This window comes from Sphaerodactylus townsendi, linkage group LG05, assembly GCF_021028975.2.
Source record: "Sphaerodactylus townsendi isolate TG3544 linkage group LG05, MPM_Stown_v2.3, whole genome shotgun sequence".
NCBI lineage: Eukaryota > Metazoa > Chordata > Lepidosauria > Squamata > Sphaerodactylidae > Sphaerodactylus > Sphaerodactylus townsendi.
Window position 1 is genome coordinate 12,095,519 of NC_059429.1, and position 20,184 is coordinate 12,115,702.

Consider the following 20,184-nt stretch of genomic DNA (forward strand, 5'->3'; position numbering starts at 1 on the left):
TTTGCCATTTCTGAGCCCGCTCACCTAATTTATCAAGGTCCGCTTGGAGCTCTTCGCAATCCTTTGTGGTTCTCACCACCCTACATAATTTGGTATCAAATAAATACACTAGGGAATTAAATATGCAAAATTGTTATGTGCTCCATGATTCGAGCATTGATATGTCTAAGGTTGGGCACCCAATATGGTGGGGGAAAGGTTGGATTTGTGAAACTGTTTATGGAAACTATTGGAAATCCAGTTGCACCATTTCATTGCATTATCCACCAGGAGGTGCTGCACGCCATGGCACCATTCACAGAACTACATGATGTAATGATGTAACAAAAATTGTGAATTTAATAGCCTTGAACCGTTTACAAAGGAGAATTTTCTGCATTATTGCAGGAAGTTGAATCAACTTACAGCAGACTGCTGATGCACAACAACTAAGGGAGCTGAACTGAGGTAAGTCCTCAAAAATCTTGTGGAGTGCTATTAAATTATACGTTGAATTAAATTATACGTTGAATTAAATTATACGTTGAATTAAATTATACGTTGAAATTAAAAGTTTGGAACAGTTTCCTCAGCTCAGGAATCACACATGGGTCAGCCCGCTGATGTTTTCTACAGACTTCTTGGTTCGTATGAACTGAATTTAAAGTTAAAAGGTTTTGGCAAAAATGCTGACCTTATGCTCGGATACATAAAAAGCCTTTGAAACAAAACTTCCAATTTTCAAATGAGATGTGGGGACTAAAACAGATTAGAATTTTCCCCGTCTAAAAAAAAAATATTTCAAGGAGATCAGCTCAGATATGCAAAATTAAATGAAGTCCTTGCATAGAAAGCACCAGCATGCTTTAAAACTCAGCAAGCAATCAGTTTGATGGAAGATATAATCAATTCAGAAGTTTAGAATAGACAATTAAAATAATTAAGTAACCGGATGCAGCAGTCTATATTACTATGGAATTAAACAGTGGTGGGGTTCAAATAATTTAACAACCGATTGTTTACAAGCACCATTCTACCAACCGGTTCTGCCGAAGTGGTGCGAACCGGCTGAAGCCCACCACTGGAATTAAATGACTTCCAATGGCAACAAATTGAAGGACTCGAGCGGCAGTTAGTAGAGTTCCAGGATAGCATTTGGATTCGAGAGTTTGTTGACCTGAGGTTTCAGCTTGAGGAACTGGAATGCAAATGCCTGCAAAATGAAGAATGCCACTACAACCAAGACATTTTGAATGCTTGGAACCGAATACCGGAAACTTTTACCACCCTTAAAAATCTAGCAATGACTTTACTCGCAATTTTTTCCTCTGCGTACTTTTATGAGACTTTATTCCCAGAATTAAACACCATTAAAATGGACAAAAGAAACCAATTGACAGATGAAGTCAGTACCGTGTTTCTCCGAAAATAAGACAGTGTCTTATATTAATTTTTGCTCCCAAAGTTGCGCTATGTCTTATTTTCAGGGGATGTCTTATTTTTTCGCTCCACAGCTGCATGCTCTGGTGTTTGGTTCGACGGGCATGCTGCCAAACAAAAACTTTGCTACGTCTTACTTTCGGGGGATGTTTTATATTTAGCACTTCAGCAAAACCTCTACTACATCTTATTCTCAGGGGATGTCTTATTTTCGGAGAAACAGGGTAGTTCCACTTGGACTTGAAACGCATAAAGTACCTACCTTCAATTATGGACTTACATATTAAAACTCAGCAACAAAAAAGTCATTAATTGATATTAATCAAATCAAATGTAATGTATTCCATTTTTTTCAGTTCGCTCCAAATTAAAAGTAGGACAATTTTTAGTGCACTAATGTAGGCCCAATTATCAGTGTGTGTATCGTTTTCAATTATTTTTATGTTACTTTTTCTCACTTTATACTTCTGCATAAATGCTGTTTTCTTCCTGTTTGATTAATACGCCGTATGAAACTGGGTTTATAATGAATCAGTTTTTTTCATTATAATTGTCTTACATGTGTCTGAGTTTGTTTTGCTCATATTTGATTTTTGTAATTATTTCATGTTTCTTTATATAATAGATAGCACCACACCTGATTAAACCATATTTTAAAAAAGAAATATGTAAATAATTGTTTTTCCTGTGTTCGGGGGCAGAGGCGTACCAAGGGTAAATGGTGTCCAGAGACAAATTGTTGTAACATTTGGGCAGCTGGGCATCCTCGGGCGCCCTTGTTCCTGCTGATGTCGATGACAACATGGGCAGGGTCAAGGGCGCTCGAAGACAACGAGGCAGCAGGAAGTCCTGCTGCCTAGTAATCTTCGAATGCCCTCAACCCTGCCCATGTCTAATCGACATGGGCCGGGTCAAGGGCGCCTGGCTCTGCCCCCCGCTGCCGTCTTCCTGGTCACATGTGACTAGAAGAGTGGTGCCCGGGGACAAGGGGTACCCCTTGTCCCTAGGCAAATACGCCACTGTTTGGGGGAGGGGGAAAGGTAAACAGGTGCCAGCAGGGTCAAGTTAGGGTTTTTTCTGAATTGTGCACTCACTGAGCCGGAAAGTTTCATCATTACGGTTGTATACCCTCTTTGTGCGCCCTTGAGGACTAGAAACGTATTTTTAAACTAAAATATTCTCAGGATTCAATGCCAACTACCAAACTATCAAACGAGGCAAAAACATTCTGAGCACTTATGGCTTTAAACTCCATACCCAGTAATATTAGAGTCATCCAGTACACAGCCCAACATATGCGACACACGTAACTATTCAGCGACACAGGGATTTATAATAATATAGATAATTTTGTCTAAAAGGGGACAAACCGATCACAAAGAATTTCCAAGGCATAATTTTATATTGTAGCAAAATTGTACGCACCAAGAAGGAGACCTTACCTAAAACTTGTGGCTTGACACCCAAGAATCGTAAGTTCATTGCTGCTTGCCTCTATCGTTTGATGAAGCTGCACAACACAGAGAATTGGATTAGGATTTATGTGTTGCCTGAGCCTTGGATAATAAGATGAAAACCAGGAACCCTGCATGTCTACAAACAAATGTGATGGACTACCTTTTCATTAGAACCACCCAAACCACCACAACATAGCAAGCTTTTCAATTCTGAACCTGTTGAACGGTTAGAGCAAATGCAAAAAAAGAAAATAGAAAAAATGATTGGTGGAAGAGAGAAAGGACTTTCAGGGCCAGGTGGAGACGGACCCAGTCTTCAAACTGGTGACTCTTAAAATACCATATAGGTGGTGTGGAAAACTTACAGTGCGGTCCCATACTAAGTTATTCCACTCACCCTAAAAGCAAAGAGCTTCAAACCTTTGCACTGTTTTTTCACCTTTTCTGTCTTGAACCCGCCACTCACCAGTTTAATTAGCTGAAATATATCCCCTCCAGTATCTCCACACCATGCATAATCTTACAAACATCAATCCCTGGAGCAGCAGTGGCGTAGTGGTTAAGAGCAGGTGCATTCTAATCTGGAGGAACCGGGTTTGTTTCTCCGTTCTGCCGCTTGAGCTGTGAAGGCTTATCTGGGGAATTCAGATTAGCCTGTGCACTCCCACACACTGGGTGACCTTGGGCTAGTCACAGCTTTTCGGAGCTCTCCCAGCTCCACCTACCTCACAGTGTGTTTGTTGTGAGGGGGAAGGGCAAGGCGATTGTAAGCCCCTTTGAGTCTTCTACAGGAGAGAAAGAGGGGATATAAATCCAAACTCCCCCTCCTCCCCCTCCTCCTCCTCTTCTTCTTCTTCTTCTTCTCCTCCTCCTCTTCCCTGGGACACAATTCTTATGAACTGAAAATACCATAACTCTTTCAACCTTTTCCCTGTACATAAGGCTCTCCAGCTCTATACTCATTTGGGGAGGGAAGCAATTCTGGTCTTCGATCTCTGACAATGCCATGGTCTCCACACACTTACCACTTTGCTCACACTTCTGGCTGTAGAGTTGAACCTTCTTGAGTTACGGACACCCATCTCTGACCTATATGTGAGGCTGGTGATGGTGAAGTTCACCGTGAAGTCTTGGATCCCAGTAGATGGGGTGGTCGTGGTGGTTGGCAACACAGCTGGAGAAAAGAACAGGATGTATTTTTTTAAACGTCCCACAGGCAGAATAGCTATGGGTTTCCTAAATGGAAATCAAGGGGGAGGAATGTCTGAGGGATAGGTATCTGTTGTACTTACTTGTGGTTGGAGGTGTTTCATGGAACCCTGAAATGTAAAGAAGTCACATAAGAAAATGTTAGAAGATGTATTATCGAAGGCTTTCATGGCCGGAATCACTTGGGTGCTGTGGTTTCCGGGCACTGCAGACTACTTCAGCCAGAAAAATCAGCAATAGCAGAACACATGATAAACCAACCTGGACCTAGAATATTATTTGAAAACACAGAAATTCTGGACCACTCTGAAATCCACAAACACATGGACAATTTCAACAGAAAGGAAGAAACCATGAAAATGAACAGAACTTGGCTGCCAGTGTTGAAAAATACTAGAGTCAAGACAGTGACTAATCAGCTCCACACAAACATAGGATGACTATAGACAAAGGAAACAAAGGCCAGGATACTTCTATTCAAATGCTCCCACCTATTGACTTTGCTATCTTCATTGTTACTCCCATGCTATAGACTTCATTGTTACTCATACTTCTATTCAGATGCCCTCACCTATTGACCTGGCTGTCTTCTTTGTTACTCACAGACAATGTTTCTTCACCCACCCTGGACACTCCAACAGGTATATATACTCCACTTGCTTTCCCAACATCAGATCCTCTGAAGATGCCAGCCACAGATGCAGGTGAAACGTCAGGAGAGAATGCTGCCAGAACACGGCCATACAGCCCGGAAACCACACAGCATCCAAAATGTTAGAAGGTTTTGTAACTACTTCCAAAAGGTTCCCAAACCCATGATGAAACTCACTGAAATCCAGTCAACCGTGGTTCGATGTTATTTCTTTCTCTCGTGAAATTGAGAACGCCCAGTTTGAAGCAGTTCTCATTCACTAGGGGACCCTTCACTTCCTGGCCAATGGAGGCTCAATGAATGCAATCACCCTCATTGTCACACGACTGCTAGACCACACTTACTCCAGCCGTCCAAAATCGGATACTTACCATTGACGTAGAGGCTGTCTCTCTCCAAGAGGTAGGGGCCTGTCTTGGTGAAATTCTGAGTCCGGGCAACTATTTCACCATACATTTTCACTCTGTCAAACGTGGAGTCATATCTGTAAGTGCAGATGGCGTCCACACCGGTTTCGTTTCCATTTCTTAATGATCTGTGTGGAGACAGAGAATTTTAGTAGATGGTTTTGACCTGAGGAAAGGTTCGAGCAAAAGAAGATGCTGGGATATATGGCTTCGTCGACCCCCATTGATTAGTTGGTTATTTTTCCTGTTGACTACCAATGGACCACCCATAATTTTTAAAAAAAACCACACAACTGTGTTGACTTTTTATGACCCTCCTTTGTACGAGCCATGATATTTTCCCCACTGTCTACATCTCGTTCTTTGATATTTCAAATGAATGCTTTCTTAAATCTCCTGGAATCTACCATTAAAACTTCTGCTGATGTGACAGCTGAAACCTTTTCTTAACAAATTAATTAAATAATATTTAAAATTCCAGAAAAATATACTTTCTCCTCTATAAACCGTGAAGCTTTGCCACTTTCTCCTTCACTTCCATCTCGGTTAATTTTATTTTTTTTCCCCTGTCATCTATCTAGCTTTTTGTTTTTCAGGAGACAGAGGGATCCCAAGCTGTTTCCATGGCATAATTTTATATTGTAGCATCATTCTACACACTTAGAATGAGACGTTACCTGTGGCTTGAAAACCAAGAATCACAAGTGTAGGGGTGAGCCCGCGAACCCAGCAGAACCGTAGATAGCGCACCTGGAATGCCGGTGCCAGCTGCGGCCTTCTGGGCGCACACGCTCCCCCTTCCCCCAGACCCCCGTGAGTCACAGGTCATGAGATGCCTGACTCACGGTCACCAGGTGTCCCAGACAAAGGGACAAAGGGGCTCTTGCCCCCAGGTGTGGATTAGACCCAGACGTGGACGCTTCCTCCCACATGTAGGCAACCCCATGATGTCATGCACCATATGATGCTCTCCCGCTCTCCCGCCTATGGGTCCGCCCATATTGCCACCCCTATTGTAAACCCTAATAAAAGGTGCCCGGGCCCAGCACACGGGAGAGTTGCCAGGATCATGGGATCCCGCGCTTCCTGTTGCTGGCTCTCTCCACCAGATGATATCTCCGCGTCTCGCCCCTTCCTGGTGACCCTCACGGGCATGACTTCACACAAGAAAACCAGGAACCCTGTATAGCCAATATGCTCCAAAAACAAGTGATATGCACTAGACCAGACCTGGGCATTATACGGCCCGCGGGCCACATCCGGCCCGCCGGATGACCCTGACTGGCCCCCCCTGTCGTGCTGGGGAGCGAGGCGTCTTTGAAAGCCCCGCAGAAGCCGGTTGCCTTGCCTGCCGGCTTCTGCGGGGCTTTCAAAAGCGCCTCGCCCTCCTGCCTTTTGGCCCGGCCCTCCACAATATTTTCTGTTTCTTATGCGGCCCCATGGAAAAAATAATTGCCCACCCTTGCAATAGACCCACCCAAACCACCCTAAATTCGGAACCTGTGGAATGTTTGCGTGAGTGCATTTTTTAAAAAAAATGATACAACACATAATTTCACAGCAACACGGGAATTAATTAATAATATAAATGTTTTTGCCTAAAAGGAGACAAATAGGTCATAAACAGTTACCATGGAATAATTCTGTACTGTAGCAGAATTCTACACCCTAAGAAGGAGACCTTACCTAAAACCTGTGGGCTGACACCCAAGAATCCCAAGTTCGTTGCTGTCCTTCCCCACCATTTGATGAAGCTGCACAACACAGAGAATTGGGTTAGGATTTATATGTTGCCTGAGTCTTGTGCAGTAAGATGAAAACCAGATAATCTGTATATCCCCTACATTCCCAAAACAAGTGTTATGGACTAACTTTTCATTAGAACCACCCAAACCACCACAACATAGCAAGCTGTTCAATTCTGAACCTGTGGAATGGTTAGCACAAATGCAAACAAGAAATATAAACCGGTTGGTGAGAGAAAGGATTTTAAGAGCCAAGGTGGTGAAGGACAGTGGTGGGATTCAGCTGGTTCGTGCCACTTCGGCAGAACCGATTGTTAAAATGGTGCTTGTAAACAAACAATTGTTAAATTATTTGAATCCCACCACTGGTGAAGGACCCAATCTGCACACTGGTGACACTTAAAATGCAATATAGGTGTGGCAAATGGATGGTAAAGCCCTATACTAAATTAACTCCAGTCACCCTGAAGCAAAGAGCTCCAGAGAGGGAGTAACTTTGCATAGGACAACACAGATACTTCCTATTGGCTGTCTTGAACCTGCCACACACTGGCTTAGTTGGCTGAAAAATATCCCTCCACTTTCTCCATGCCATGCATAACCTTACAAACATAGGCAAGGTCTCCCTTAGACACAATTCTTCTGAAGGAACATAGCACAAACTCTTTCAGCCTTTCCCTGAAGCAGAGGCGTAGCTGGGCCAAACTGCGCACAGAGCACATTTTATATTTTCTGCCCCCCGTGGCGCCCCCCCGTGGCGCCCCCCTTCCCGCCTTCTTCCACTTACCTTAGTTCCTTTCCTTTTTGAGAATTTTTCAGGCTGCAAAAGGCCTGTTCTCAGTAAAAACAGCCTGATGGGAATTATACTTCCCAGGATACCTTGTGAGCCCCAAGGTCTCCTGGGAACTGTAGTTCCTCAGGGTGTTTTTACTGCAAACAGGCCTTTGCAGCCTGAAAAAGTTCTCAAAATGGAAAAGAACTAAGGTAAATGGGGGAGGGGGGCACCAAAGGGGACTGCAAGGGGGTGTCGCGGGGCGCCATGGAGGGAGGAGGGCATTAGGGGAGCAGCCTGGGTGCGATTTCCACACCCCCAGGCATGCGCCCAGTGCATGGTGCACCCCTCGTCCCCTTGGAGCTTCGCCACTGCCCTGAAGATAAGGTTCTTCAGTTTCTTTCTCATTGTGGGAAGGGGAGCGATTCTGCTCTTTTTCTGACAACGCTGCATGCCCCCTCGCACTTACCAGTCTGCTCACGACTCTGGCTGTAGAGCTGAATGTTCTTGAGTTCGGGACACCCATCTCTGACCTATATTTGAGGCTGGTGATGGTGAAGTTCACCGTGAAGGTTTGGGTCCCAGGAGATGCGGTGGTCGTGGTGGTTGGCAACACAGCTGGAGAAAAGTACGGCATGCATTTTTTTTAAATCACACAGGCAGCATAGCTAGGGGTATCCTGAATGGAAATCAAGGGGGATGAATTCCTGAGGGATAGATATCTGTTCTACTTACTTGTGGGTGGAGGTGTTTCATGGAACCCTAGAATGTAAAAAAGTGAACATAAGAAGCAACTCGCACATCAAGATCCTCACAACAGGATATAGACCACACTTACTCCAGTGTTTGCGTGACTCCAGGCACCCAAAATCAGGTGCTTACCATTGACATAGAGGCTGTCTCTGTCCAAGAGGTAGGGGCCTGTCTTGGTGAAATTCTGAGTCCGGTCAACTATTTCACCGTACATTTTCACTCTGTCAAACGTGGAGTCATATCTGTAAGTGCAGATGGCGTCCACACCGGTTTCGTTTCCGTTTCTTACTGATCTGTGTGGAGACAGAGAATTTCAGTAGATAGTTTTGAACAGCAGCAGTGGCATAGGAGGTTAAGAGCTCGTGTATCTAACCTGGGGGAACCGGGTTTGATTCCCAGCTCTGCCGCCTGAACTGTGGAGGCTTATCTGGGGAATTCAGATTAGCCTGTACACTCCCACACATGCCAGCTGGGTGACCTTGGGCTAGTCACAGTTCTTCTGAGCTCTCTCAGCCCCACCTGCCTCACAGAGTGTTTGTTGTGGGGGGGAGGGAAAGGAGATTGTAAGTCCCGTTGAGTCTCCTTACAGGTGAGAAAGGGGGGATATAAATCCAAACTCTTCTTCTTCTGAGGCTCTTTCCGCATGGGCGGAAGAGAGCGCCCCAGGGACAGCAAAAACGCTGTCCCTGGAGAGGGGTTTGCACGGCGGGTACTACTGCATCGCAGCAGCGCCGGCCTCGCCATCCCCAAGCGGCGCGAAGACACTGCTTCCAAACCTTGCTCCCTGTGTGAGGTTTTTTGGAAGCAGCGTCTTCCAACTGCTGCCGTGCGAATGGCAACGACTGGAAGGCGCCATCCCCCCCCCCCCGCCATCCCTGAATGCAGTACCTTGTCTCCTGTCTTCCGGCAGAGGCCAGGGGACACGCCCCCGTGGCCTGCGACTCCAGAGCCGCCGCTCCAGCCTATGGGGGTGCGTGTCTCCTGGCCTCTGAGACGTGCCGGACACCAGGAGACGAGGTACAGCATTCAGGGACGGTGCAGCCTGTGTGAAAGCTGCACCGCCACCTGCACCCCTACTGGGACCGTCTGTGTGAACGGTCCCAGGGGGGTGCGTCGGCATTGTTTATGCCGACGCACCCCCGCTCGCGTCCGTGCGGAAAGGGCCTAAGTGTGTATAAACTGTTTCTCCTTAATCTGAGAGGTGCCCTATTCCTGTGTCATTTTTTCTCTCTAGTCTCCACATGGCTCTGCATGGAGTCACACCTGTCTACAGGTCTCTCCTGTAGAAATAATGTCCTAATGCTTCCCAGGTTATCTGGCCACGTGGTAGGGAACATACTCTTTAGATAAGGCTCCTCTCAACTGTAACCTGAAAGTAAACTGAATCTAGTTGAGTTAATCCAAGTTTACTTTCGCAGTATACGTCTTGGGTGATTATTTTCTGCACACCATATAAATGCTTCTATTACTAGGCAAAATCTGCTACATTGACCAGATATCCAAATAATACTAATCTTAGGGATCTCTAGCTACCTCTGGTCTTTCACATTCATCATTAGGGAAGGCACTTTGCTAGTTTACAGGCAGGACCACAGCTATAAGCCTGGAATCCAGATGCTGCCTCTAAAGTAAAACTGGGAGGTCTTCAGACATTACTGAGGTTATATGGGATCAAAGTACAGCTGCACAAAATTTGGTCCATAGATTCTCCCTGTGCGCCCTTGAGGACTGAAAGTACCTTGAGGTACTGGAAAGTACCGGGTCATGTTTAAAGTTTTGGTCTTGACATTTAAAGACATTTGCAGCCTTGGATCTGCATACCTAAAGGACCATCTCTCCCTATATCGCCCCGTTAGGCCCCTCTGCTCCTCGGAGGTGGAGCTATTGGTGGTCCCCGGCCCCAAAGCGATGCAGCTGTACAAGGGCCAGGGCCTTTATGGCCCTGGCCCCTACCTGGTGGAACAGGCTCCCAGGTGAGGTCAGGGCCCTGCAGGATATATAGAGTTTCCGCAGGGCCTATAAAACGGACCTGTTCCGCCAGGCATTGGGCCAGCTGGGGTAACAACTCCTTTTGCTATAAATAATATCTGGCTTCCTGTGGGTGCAAGAAAAGGGGTAGGGAAGAACCCTGATGCCATCGAAAGAAATTTAGTTCTCAAATTTAGGAAGGGTAGATCATTTTAACTGTTTTTAATGTATTTATAATATTGCTGTTAACCACCCTGAGCCCCTAGGGGGAGGGCGGTATACAAGTCAAATAAATAAATGAATGAATGAATGAATGAATGAATGAATGAATGAATGAATGAATGAATAAGCAGCATATGTCCTCAGATTTTGAGCCAGCCCCCTAACTATCAAAGGAGGCGAAACAATTCTGAGCGCTTACATTGTAAACCCTATATACAGAAATGTTACTGTCACCCAGTCCCACATTCCAGCTGATACAACACACATAATTACACAGCAACAGAAGGATTTGTTAAGAATATAGACAATTTTGTCTTTCGGGATACAGAGGAATCCCAAGCAGTTTCCAAGGCATAATTCTGTTTTGTAGCAAAATTCTACAGAAGAAGAAGGACACCTTACCGAAAACCTGTGGGTTGACACCCAAGAATCCCAAGTTCGTTGTTCTCTCCCCCCACCATTTGATGAAGCTGCACAAACCAGAGAATTGGGTTAGGATTTATATGTTGTCTATGTCTTGGATAAAAAAGATGAAAATATCCTATGCTTTCTACAATATATCCTGTGCTTTCTAAAAACAAATGTTATGGACTACCTTTTCATTAGAACCACCCAAATCTCAATAAATAGCAAGCTTGTGAATTCTGAACCTGTTGAATGGTTAGTGCAAATGCAAAACAGAAATAAATATGGTTGGTAAGAGAGAGAAAGGATTTTCAGTGCCACGTGGAGAAGGACCCAGACTGCAGAGTGGTGACTCTTAAATGCAATATAGATGTGGCAAACTCATGGTACGGTCCTATGCTAATTCCAGTCACCCTGAAAGCAAAGAGCTTCAGAGAGGAATAACTTTGCATAGGACAACACAGATACTTCCTATTTTCTGTCTTGAACCTGCCACCAGTGGTGGGATCCAAAAATTTTAGTAACAGGTTCCCATGGTGGTGGGATTCAAACTGTGGCGTAGCCCCAATGGGGCTGGGTGGGGCATGACGGGGGCATGGCCTGGCATTCCGGGGGCAGGGCATTCCTGGGCGGGGCTGTGGCAAGGATGCAGCCGCTGCGCAGGTCCTTGGGCGGGAAACGAATGCACGCAGGCGCAGGCTGCCATGCACGCCAGTGCACCTCCTGCTAGACTGCTTCAAGTTCTGTGCGCTACTGCTGAGAGGAGGGGCGTAACTAAGGCAAAAATCACGTGGCAAAACCACCAATTAGTAACCCCCTCTCGGCACACACAAATAATTAGTAACCTACTCTCGGGAACCTGTGAGAACCTGCTGGATCCCACCTCTGCCTGCCACCCACCGACTTAGTTGGCTGAAAATATCTCCTCCACTTTTTCCACACCGTGCATCATCTTACACACATGGGCCAGGTCTCCCCTTAAGACACTGAATTCTGAAGGAAAATAGCACAAACTCTTTCAGCCTTTCCCTGAAGCAAGGCCCTCCAGCTTTGTCCTCATTGTGGGGAGGGAAGCGATTCTGCTCTTCTTTCTCTGACAAGGCCGCATGTCCAATCACACTTACCAGTCTGCTCATAACTCTGGCTGTAGAGTTGAACACTCTTGAGTTAGGGTCAGCCATCTCTGACCTATATTTGAGGCTGGTGGTGGTGAAGTTCACCGTGAAGTTTTGGATCCCAGGAGATGCGGTGGTGGTGGTGGTTGGCAACACAGCTGGAGAAAAGTACGGCATGCATTTTTTAAAAAAAATCACACAGGCAGCATAGCTATGGGTTTCCTGAATGGAAATCAAGGGGGGTGGATACCTGAGGGATAGATGTCTGTTCTACTTACTTGGGGGTGGAGGTGTTTCATGGAGCCCTAGAATGTAAAGAAGTGAACATGAGAAGCCACTCGCACGTCAATATCCTCACAAGATATAATGTGTTCGGCCAGATTCCCACACGCAATGCTCATACACCACTCAGACTTCATTAAAAATCACACTTTCTGCTGCTCCTACTCATACCAGATACAAATTTCTGCTCATACTCATACCAGATACAAATTTCTAACAACCGAGAACTTAAGCCTATTGTTGCTTTAAGTTATCTTTCTTTTATCTCTCTGTTGTCCCTGGAGGCACCCCTACTTGGCTTTTTTGGGTTTTTCAGGCTGTGCGATAGTTTTTGCTCCTAATATTTTGCCCGAATCTATCGATGGCATCTTTTGAGGTGTGTCAAGATAAGATGTGTTCCTCTCTATGGCACAGTGTGGAGGGATTGTGGGTTGAGGTATATGTTTTGTCCACTATGTCAATGGGATTGTGGGTTAAGGTATATGTTTTTTTGGGGGGTGCATTTTCATAGGTAGGGGTGGAGTTTGAAGTGGCATTTGCAATTGCACTTCCAACCTCATTGGCAAGTTCTACCTTTCTCTGTGTTCTACGGTTCTTTTCACAACAACCCTGTTAACTAGGGCAGACTCCGAATATGTAACAGTCCCAAGGTTACCCAGGAAGCTTCCATGGCCTAGCCCAGTGGTGGCGAACCTTTGGCACTCCAGATGTTATAGACTACAATTCCCATCAGCCCCTGCCAGCATGGCCATAACATCTGGAGTGCCAAAGGTTCGCCACCACAGGCCTAGCCAGTATTTGAACCTGGGTGTCCCAGACTCTAGCCCAGGGGTCTGCAACCTGCGTCTCTCCAGATGTTCATGGACTACAGATCCCATCAGCCAATTGGCCATGCTGGCAGGGGCTGATGGGATCTGTAGTCCATGAACATCTGGAGAGACGCAGGTTGCAGACCCCTGCTCTAGCCCAACCCATACTATATCACATGGTTCCTTATGTAGTAAACATTCGTTTGTAATGTTGAATTCAGTCAGGCTGTGCTGGAAAAGGACGGGGTATATATCAAATTTAATAATAATAATAATAATAATAATAATAATAATAATAATAATAATAAAAATGTGTCATTTCTATTCATTTGAAGGTAGTTTTCAAGTGCTTTGTTGGCAGGGGTGACTGATTCTCCATGTTATTCTGGTTCTGACCTGGTTTACCCAGCACCAGGTAGTGCATTGTTATAACATGTAATGCCACAAAATCATCAACTGATTGCGGCAGCATTAGCTCTACTACAAAGGGGACCAATAGGGGTGATGTGGTTATATTGATTCATTTCTCTGATCCAACTGTAACGCATCTCCCAGCTAAATGAAGCTTTTCCCATAGCCGTGCAGAAAGATATCAAGCGATAACTGAAGTTCCCATCTTCTGGTATTTTTTTATGGGGACCCTTTCAAAAACCCAGTTGAGGTACAGTCCCCAAATTTGCAGCATAGGTGCTAGTAACTCTCCTTACAAGAAGCCTCAAGAAAGTCACCTGTAGCTATGCTACAAATTTGGTAGCTCAGTGTATCTCAAAAACAGCCCCTCCAAAGCCCCACAAAGATAATAGAACAAAACAAAATCCAAAAAAAATCCAAAAAAAAGTTGTCTTTTTTGCCTTTTTAGCTCCATTAAAATGATGCCTCCTTCTTTGGCGAAGAAAAAAAGCCAGAGGAAGGCAAAACTTTTTCCCCATTTTTTTCCCCAGTTCGGCCTATTTGAATGCACGCTCTTAGTACAAATATAAAATTATAAATTTAGACACATTATTTGGATGAGGGTAATATGGGAGGGAGGGGGTCCAGGTGGAATCTTTGTACAGGGGGCCATGGTGGCTCTCAGCATCCCTGTTTAAGGCCCATGCTCATAGATACCCGCACCACACACATGCCCTTTCCCTGACTATGCTGGGCAGTGTGTTTGAGTGGGAGCCAGTGGCGAAGCCACCAGGGGACAGGGGGGTGCGACGCACCGGGCGCACCATTTCTAGTCACGTGGAGGGCAGAAAAATCCCCCTCCCCCCATGGCCCCCTCCCCCCATGACCCCCCACGGCCCCCCACAGCACCCCCGGGTGCGCCCCTGCAGCACACCACCCCACTTACTTTTAAGAATGGAGCCGGCGGGAAGCCTGCCTGCGTTGCCTGGGCCTGGTGGGAACTACATTTCCCAGGGGCTCCTGGGAAATGTAGTTCCCACCAGGCCCAGGCAACACAGGCAGGTTTCCGGCCTTCTTCTCCGGCCTGCTCGTTTCCTAAAAGTAAGTGGGGTGCGGGGGGGCGTCGTGGGGGGCGTCGTGGGGGCAGGGGGCAAAAAAGCCAGAGTGTGCACCGGGCAAACTCTGCTCTAGCTATGCCTCTGCTGGGAGCATGAATGCTGGAGAGCTTGCAAGCAAGCAGGTGGAGGAAAGTCATGCAAGTCAGATGCAGTGGGGCCTGCCAAAGTCCTGGGCCCTGGTAGCTGCCCATCACCACCACTATCCCCGCCCCCCGACCATGCCTAATGACAACTAATGAGCAGCAAGCTGTGACCTGATGAGCTACACAAATAGGACTTGAGTTAATTATGTCAAACTGGAGTTATTCATTGCAGAGCATTAGGATAAAGCCAAGAAATAGTGAAAGGGTGATGGACTTACACTTATAAAGGCAAAGAACTAAAGGCATTATTTTGGGTTGTCAACAAACAGGTTGGTCAATGCAAGTTCTCTTTCCCAGAAGAGTTCCACAGGTCAGTTTTTCTTGTGAATGGTCCAGTATGTTAGCAAATCTTAATTGAAAGCATTCCTGCAGTTCAGTATGAACCTTTGAATTATATAGTGCAGGGGAGTCCAACTCTGGCGCTTCAGATGTTCATGGACTACAATTCCCATCTGCTGGCATGGGCATTGGGGCTGATGGGAATTGTAGTTTATGAACAGCTGAAGCGCCAGAGTTGGACACCTCTAATATAGTGAATGCAACAGCATTGAACTGTTTGATAGACTCAAGCATAAAAATTAGTTGGAAAACAATTCTGTTGCACAGTATGTAGTCAAGGGGGTATGAGATGCTAGGGTTGCCAACTCCAGGGTGGGAAGTTCCTGAACTGGGGAAGTTCCTGGGTACAGCCTGGGGAGGTTGGAGACCTCAACAGGTTATGTCATAGAGTCCAGTCTCTAAAGCAGTCATTTTCTCTGCATTGACTGATCTCAATAGTCTACAGCAGGGGTGTCCAACTCTGGGGCTTCAGATGTTCCTGGACTACAATTCCCATCAGCCCCTGCTAGCATGGCCAATTGGTTGATGGGAATTGTAGTCCATGAACATCTGAAGTGCCAGGGTTGGACACCTCTGGTCTAGAGATTAGTTTTAATTCTGGGAGATCTCCATGTCCTACCTAAAGGTTTGCAACTCTAGTAGTTGCCCATATCCAAGCATTTTCTGCGGTGGCTCTACCCGGTGGAATGCTCTGCCTGATAAACACAGCACATAGAGTTGGATTCAAGGTCAATTTCTGTCAACAAACAGGGGGAGGGGGCCGTTTTGGTTGATTTGTCTCTCTACTGCAGACACTAAGGCCCTTTCCGCACTACATACTGTGCAACATTTTTGGGGAAATGGGGTATATGTTTTGTCCAACTCACAGTTGTGTGTGTGTGTGTTTAGAGATTGGTATGCTGCGTATTGAATTTTAAGGGTATTAACTGCTGTTTTAATTACTGATTATTGGATGCCATTGTTGTACACTGCCTAGAGCCCTTCGGGGATGAGGCAGTCTATGAAATCCAAATTATTATTACTATTATTATTGTTGTTGTTGTTGTTGTTGTTGTAGATTTCACAGCTGCCAGATCTTTAGCTGGTTGTTGGCCTTCATTACAATTCAAGCCTCACCCAAAGGCCTAGGAAGTTGTAATGTATCGGCGTAGTATTTGTGCGGATCCCAGCAAGGCTGCCTTCTGAATTTGACAGATGTTAATTTTGTCAATTCAAAGATGCTTTAAGTGCTGCCCTAGTGTTTTTGGGGTGGCACCCAGCGTGCCGATTACCACTGGGACTACCTCAGCTGGTTTGTGCCATAGATGCTGAAGCTCGATTTTCAAATCACGGTATCTAGTGACCTTCTCCTGTTCTTCTCAATGACCCTGCTGTCACCGGGGACTGCTATGTCGATGATGCTCACTTTCTTGTCCTCGATCACGGTGATGTCTGGTGTATTGTGTTTCAACACTTTGTCCGTTTGGATTCGAAAGTCCCACAGGATCTTGACCTTCTCATTTTCCATTACTTTCTCTGGACAATGTTCCCACCAGTTCTTAGCTGTTTTTATGTTGTAATTTTTGCATAAATTCCAGTGGATCATCTTGGCCACTGAGTTGTGTCTCTGTTTGTACTCAGTCTGGGCAATCTTTTTGCAGCAGCTGAGGACAGTTTCATCAACTTTTCCAGGCCAAACTCCATTATTTTTATTTTTTATTATTATTATTATTATTATTATTATTATTATTTGGATTTCATAGACCGCCTCATCCCCGAAGGGCTCTAGACAGTGTACAACAATGGCATCCAATAATCAGTAATTAAAACAGCAGTTAAAACCCTTAATGGGTTTTAACTGTTCAATTAAACAGTTGCCTCCTTCTTTGGCCAAGAAAAAAGCTGGAGAAAGGCAAAACTTTTTTCCTGTTATTTTTTTTTTCAGTTTAGCATATCTGAATGCATGCTCTTAGTACAAATGTAAAATTACAAATTAAGAGACATTGTTTGGATAAGGGTAATATGGGGGTCCAGGTGGAATCTTTGTTTGGGGGGCCGTGGTGGCTCTCAGCAACCCTGTTTGTGGCCCATGCTCATAGATACCCGAACCACACACATGCCCTTTCCCTGACTATGCTGGGCAGTGTGTTTGACTGGGAGCATGAATGCTGGAGAGCTTGCAAGCAAGCAGGTGGAGGAAAGACATGCAAGTCAGATGCAGTGGGGCCTGCCAAAGTCCTGGGCCCTGATAGCTGCCCATCACCACCACCATCCCCGCCCCCCGACCATGCCTAATGACAACTAATGAGTAGCAAGCCAACATACAGAGCTTATCTGACTTCAGTACATTCTCCCTGGAAACAATTCCTCCCACTTCCAAATCCCCAAATGTGGCTTCCAGCTTGGGAGGATCCGATGGTGTCTTCAAGACTTACTTGTTGTAGTCGCAGGCAGTGTAGTAGGCTGTGGGGTTGTGGTGTTCCCAACATCAGCAGGTTGATCTACTGGCCTCCCAGTGGCAGGGTGGATTACCGATTCATTGAACTGACCCGCTGCATAGAAAAGATTTATGTTTAGTGCTGTTCACAGGACAGACAGAAGTGAAAAATGGCCAGAAATTAGATGCCGCGCTAAAGCAGATACATCACATGGCATGAGTGTTTACTGTCACTGATTTTCAAAGAGGATGCAGCCTTTCAAATAATGTATGGCATTTGAATTTTGCATTGCAGCAGGGCATACACACACACACACACACACACAGAGTCATATGTCAGAGCTTCAACCCTCAGCATTTTCAGCATAAATCATATTCCTTGTTTTCAAAACCGAGCTATATGAAATGAGAATCTTGAATGAGGATCAGCAAATGTTGCATAAAGTTCCACGCTACCACTATAACAGCAGATCCACTGGTGGTGCAGCATTGTCATAAACTGGCTAGGACTTCACAGCAAAAAGTGTTGGGGTAGGATTTTAAATCTCTTGCTGCTAGGATTGCCAACTTCCAGATGAGATCTCCCAGAATTGCATTCCGATCTCCAGGCTGCCAAGATCAGCCCCACTGGAGAAAATGGCAGCTTTGGAGGGTAGATTCCATGGCTTTTGTCATGATATATAAAAAAATAAAGATTCACAAAAGGTTCATCTTCTAGTCAGCAGAAGTTTGCCCAACACAGAGGCTGGAGACAGTTAGTTAGAGGCAAGTGGCTACAGTTAACCTTTAACATGATTGGTGAGTTCAACGGTGACTCTAGACCAATGAGAGGCTGTTGCTCGGGCGGGGAAAACTATCTTTGTTGGATGCATAAGCAATGCATTGTATATGCTAAGTTCAGAGTGTAAGTTCAGAGTGTCTAAGTTCAGTGTGTGTGTGTTCAACTTTGTTCTTGCTGAAGAGTTCTGTATAGCCTCATAGTCTTGTATAGCATAGACTTGTGTAACCTTGCAACTGCTAAAGTAAAACCTTCCTATTGGAAAGAACATCTTGTGTGGAGAGTATTCTTTTCCAAGTGTGCTAGAAGGTTGCAGTGAGTGCAAGAAGACTATAGACCTTCTCATCTTACCAGAGTGACTCCGCTTTAAACTCTGCTGATAGCTTTATGCCCTGTTGAGGTGACTCTCCACCTAAATACCACCCTTCCCAGGTCCCCACCCCAAAATCTCCAAGAGTTGCCTAAGCCAGAGTTAGCAACTCTGCTCAGTGCAGTGCATTATCTTTTCACAGAACAATGTGGGCTGATAAGGCTGGGGAACAGCATCTCTCTGCATGAGTCACTGCAGTTAAGGAAAAGCGCTGTGCGGCCTTTGGCTGTATTGAGCTTGGAGCCAAGATGGGATGGCCCAAACGCTGGCAACCCCAATGGGAAAGTCTTTTAGAAAACCTGCAAAATTGGAGCGGGTGTGAATTTAATACATTGCACAGCTGAGAGTTCAATTAATAAAGCCCTCGTTTAACCCACACAATTGTGTCCGGTGTCTTTATTTTGCAGCACGGGGGCAAAAAATGGGAAATTTGCCAAATAGACTGGGCAGCAATGGAAAGAGCACTCCCAACCACACGTGAACATTAAAAGGAATTAAAAATAAATATTCATGTAGCCTTTGTTTGAGATTGGTTGTTTCATCTTAGTCATGCTAAAAAATTGTACTCTGGATGGGGGCATCAAGGTGAATCTGAATTAAATACTTTCAGCAGGGGACAGAGGATTCACAGTCAAGAAAGAGGGGCGCTCAGTGGCCCCATTACTACCAGATTTCTCACAGGCAAGTCTGGGGCCCCAAATCTACCACTCTGAGTCTCTAGATGGACTGGACAGGAAGACACAAGGAAATATACTCACTTGATGTAGGAGTCAGAGTTGTGGTCTGTAGAATCGTGGTGTTTTCATGGGGCTGATCTGTTGGTATACTTGATACAGGCTGGGTAGATTCTGTGACCTGATGAGCTATACAAATAGGACTTGAATTAATTATGTCAAACTCGAGTTATTAGGATAAAGCCAAGCATTAGTTATTAGGATAAAGCAGAGAATTAGGATAAAGCTGAGAAATAGTGAAAGGGTGATGGATTTACACTTACAACGGAAAAGTACTGAAGGCATTACTTTGGGTTGTCACAGACAGGTTGGTCAACGCCAGTTCTCTTTCCCAGTAGAGTTCCACAGGTCAGTTTGTCTTGTGTATGGTCCAGTATGTTAGCAAATCTTAATTGAAAGCATTCCTGCAGTTCAGTATGAACCTTTGAATTATATAGTGCAGGGATGTCCAACTGTGGTGCTTCAGATGTTCATGGACTACAGTTCCCACCAGCCCCTGCTGGAATGGTCAGTGGCCATGCCAGCAGAGACTGATGGGAATTGTAGTCCTTGAACATCTGAAGCACCACAGTTGAACACCTCTGATATAGTGAATGCAACAGCATTGAACTGTTTGATAGATCCAAGCATAAAAATTACTTGGAAAACAATTCTCTTGCTCAGTATGTCGTCAAGGAGTAT

The 20,184-nt window shown here is 45.3% G+C and overlaps 1 protein-coding gene across 1 annotated transcript in view; it reads right to left on the reverse strand.

Annotated features, from left to right (window-relative positions):
* The window catches only part of LOC125433272 (flocculation protein FLO11-like), a 75,516-nt gene that overhangs the window by 9,692 nt on the left and 45,640 nt on the right, over nucleotides 1-20,184 (reverse strand). The window contains exons 9-20 of the mRNA XM_048497774.1: nucleotides 19,528-19,632; nucleotides 12,403-12,429; nucleotides 12,134-12,282; nucleotides 11,007-11,074; nucleotides 8,544-8,707; nucleotides 8,397-8,423; nucleotides 8,131-8,279; nucleotides 6,831-6,898; nucleotides 5,109-5,272; nucleotides 4,169-4,195; nucleotides 3,902-4,050; nucleotides 2,862-2,929 (exon numbers count right to left, since the gene is read on the reverse strand). Coding sequence (XP_048353731.1) covers nucleotides 2,862-2,929; nucleotides 3,902-4,050; nucleotides 4,169-4,195; nucleotides 5,109-5,272; nucleotides 6,831-6,898; nucleotides 8,131-8,279; nucleotides 8,397-8,423; nucleotides 8,544-8,707; nucleotides 11,007-11,074; nucleotides 12,134-12,282; nucleotides 12,403-12,429; nucleotides 19,528-19,632 — 1,165 coding nt within the window. The remainder of the gene's footprint in view (nucleotides 1-2,861; nucleotides 2,930-3,901; nucleotides 4,051-4,168; nucleotides 4,196-5,108; nucleotides 5,273-6,830; nucleotides 6,899-8,130; nucleotides 8,280-8,396; nucleotides 8,424-8,543; nucleotides 8,708-11,006; nucleotides 11,075-12,133; nucleotides 12,283-12,402; nucleotides 12,430-19,527; nucleotides 19,633-20,184) is intronic.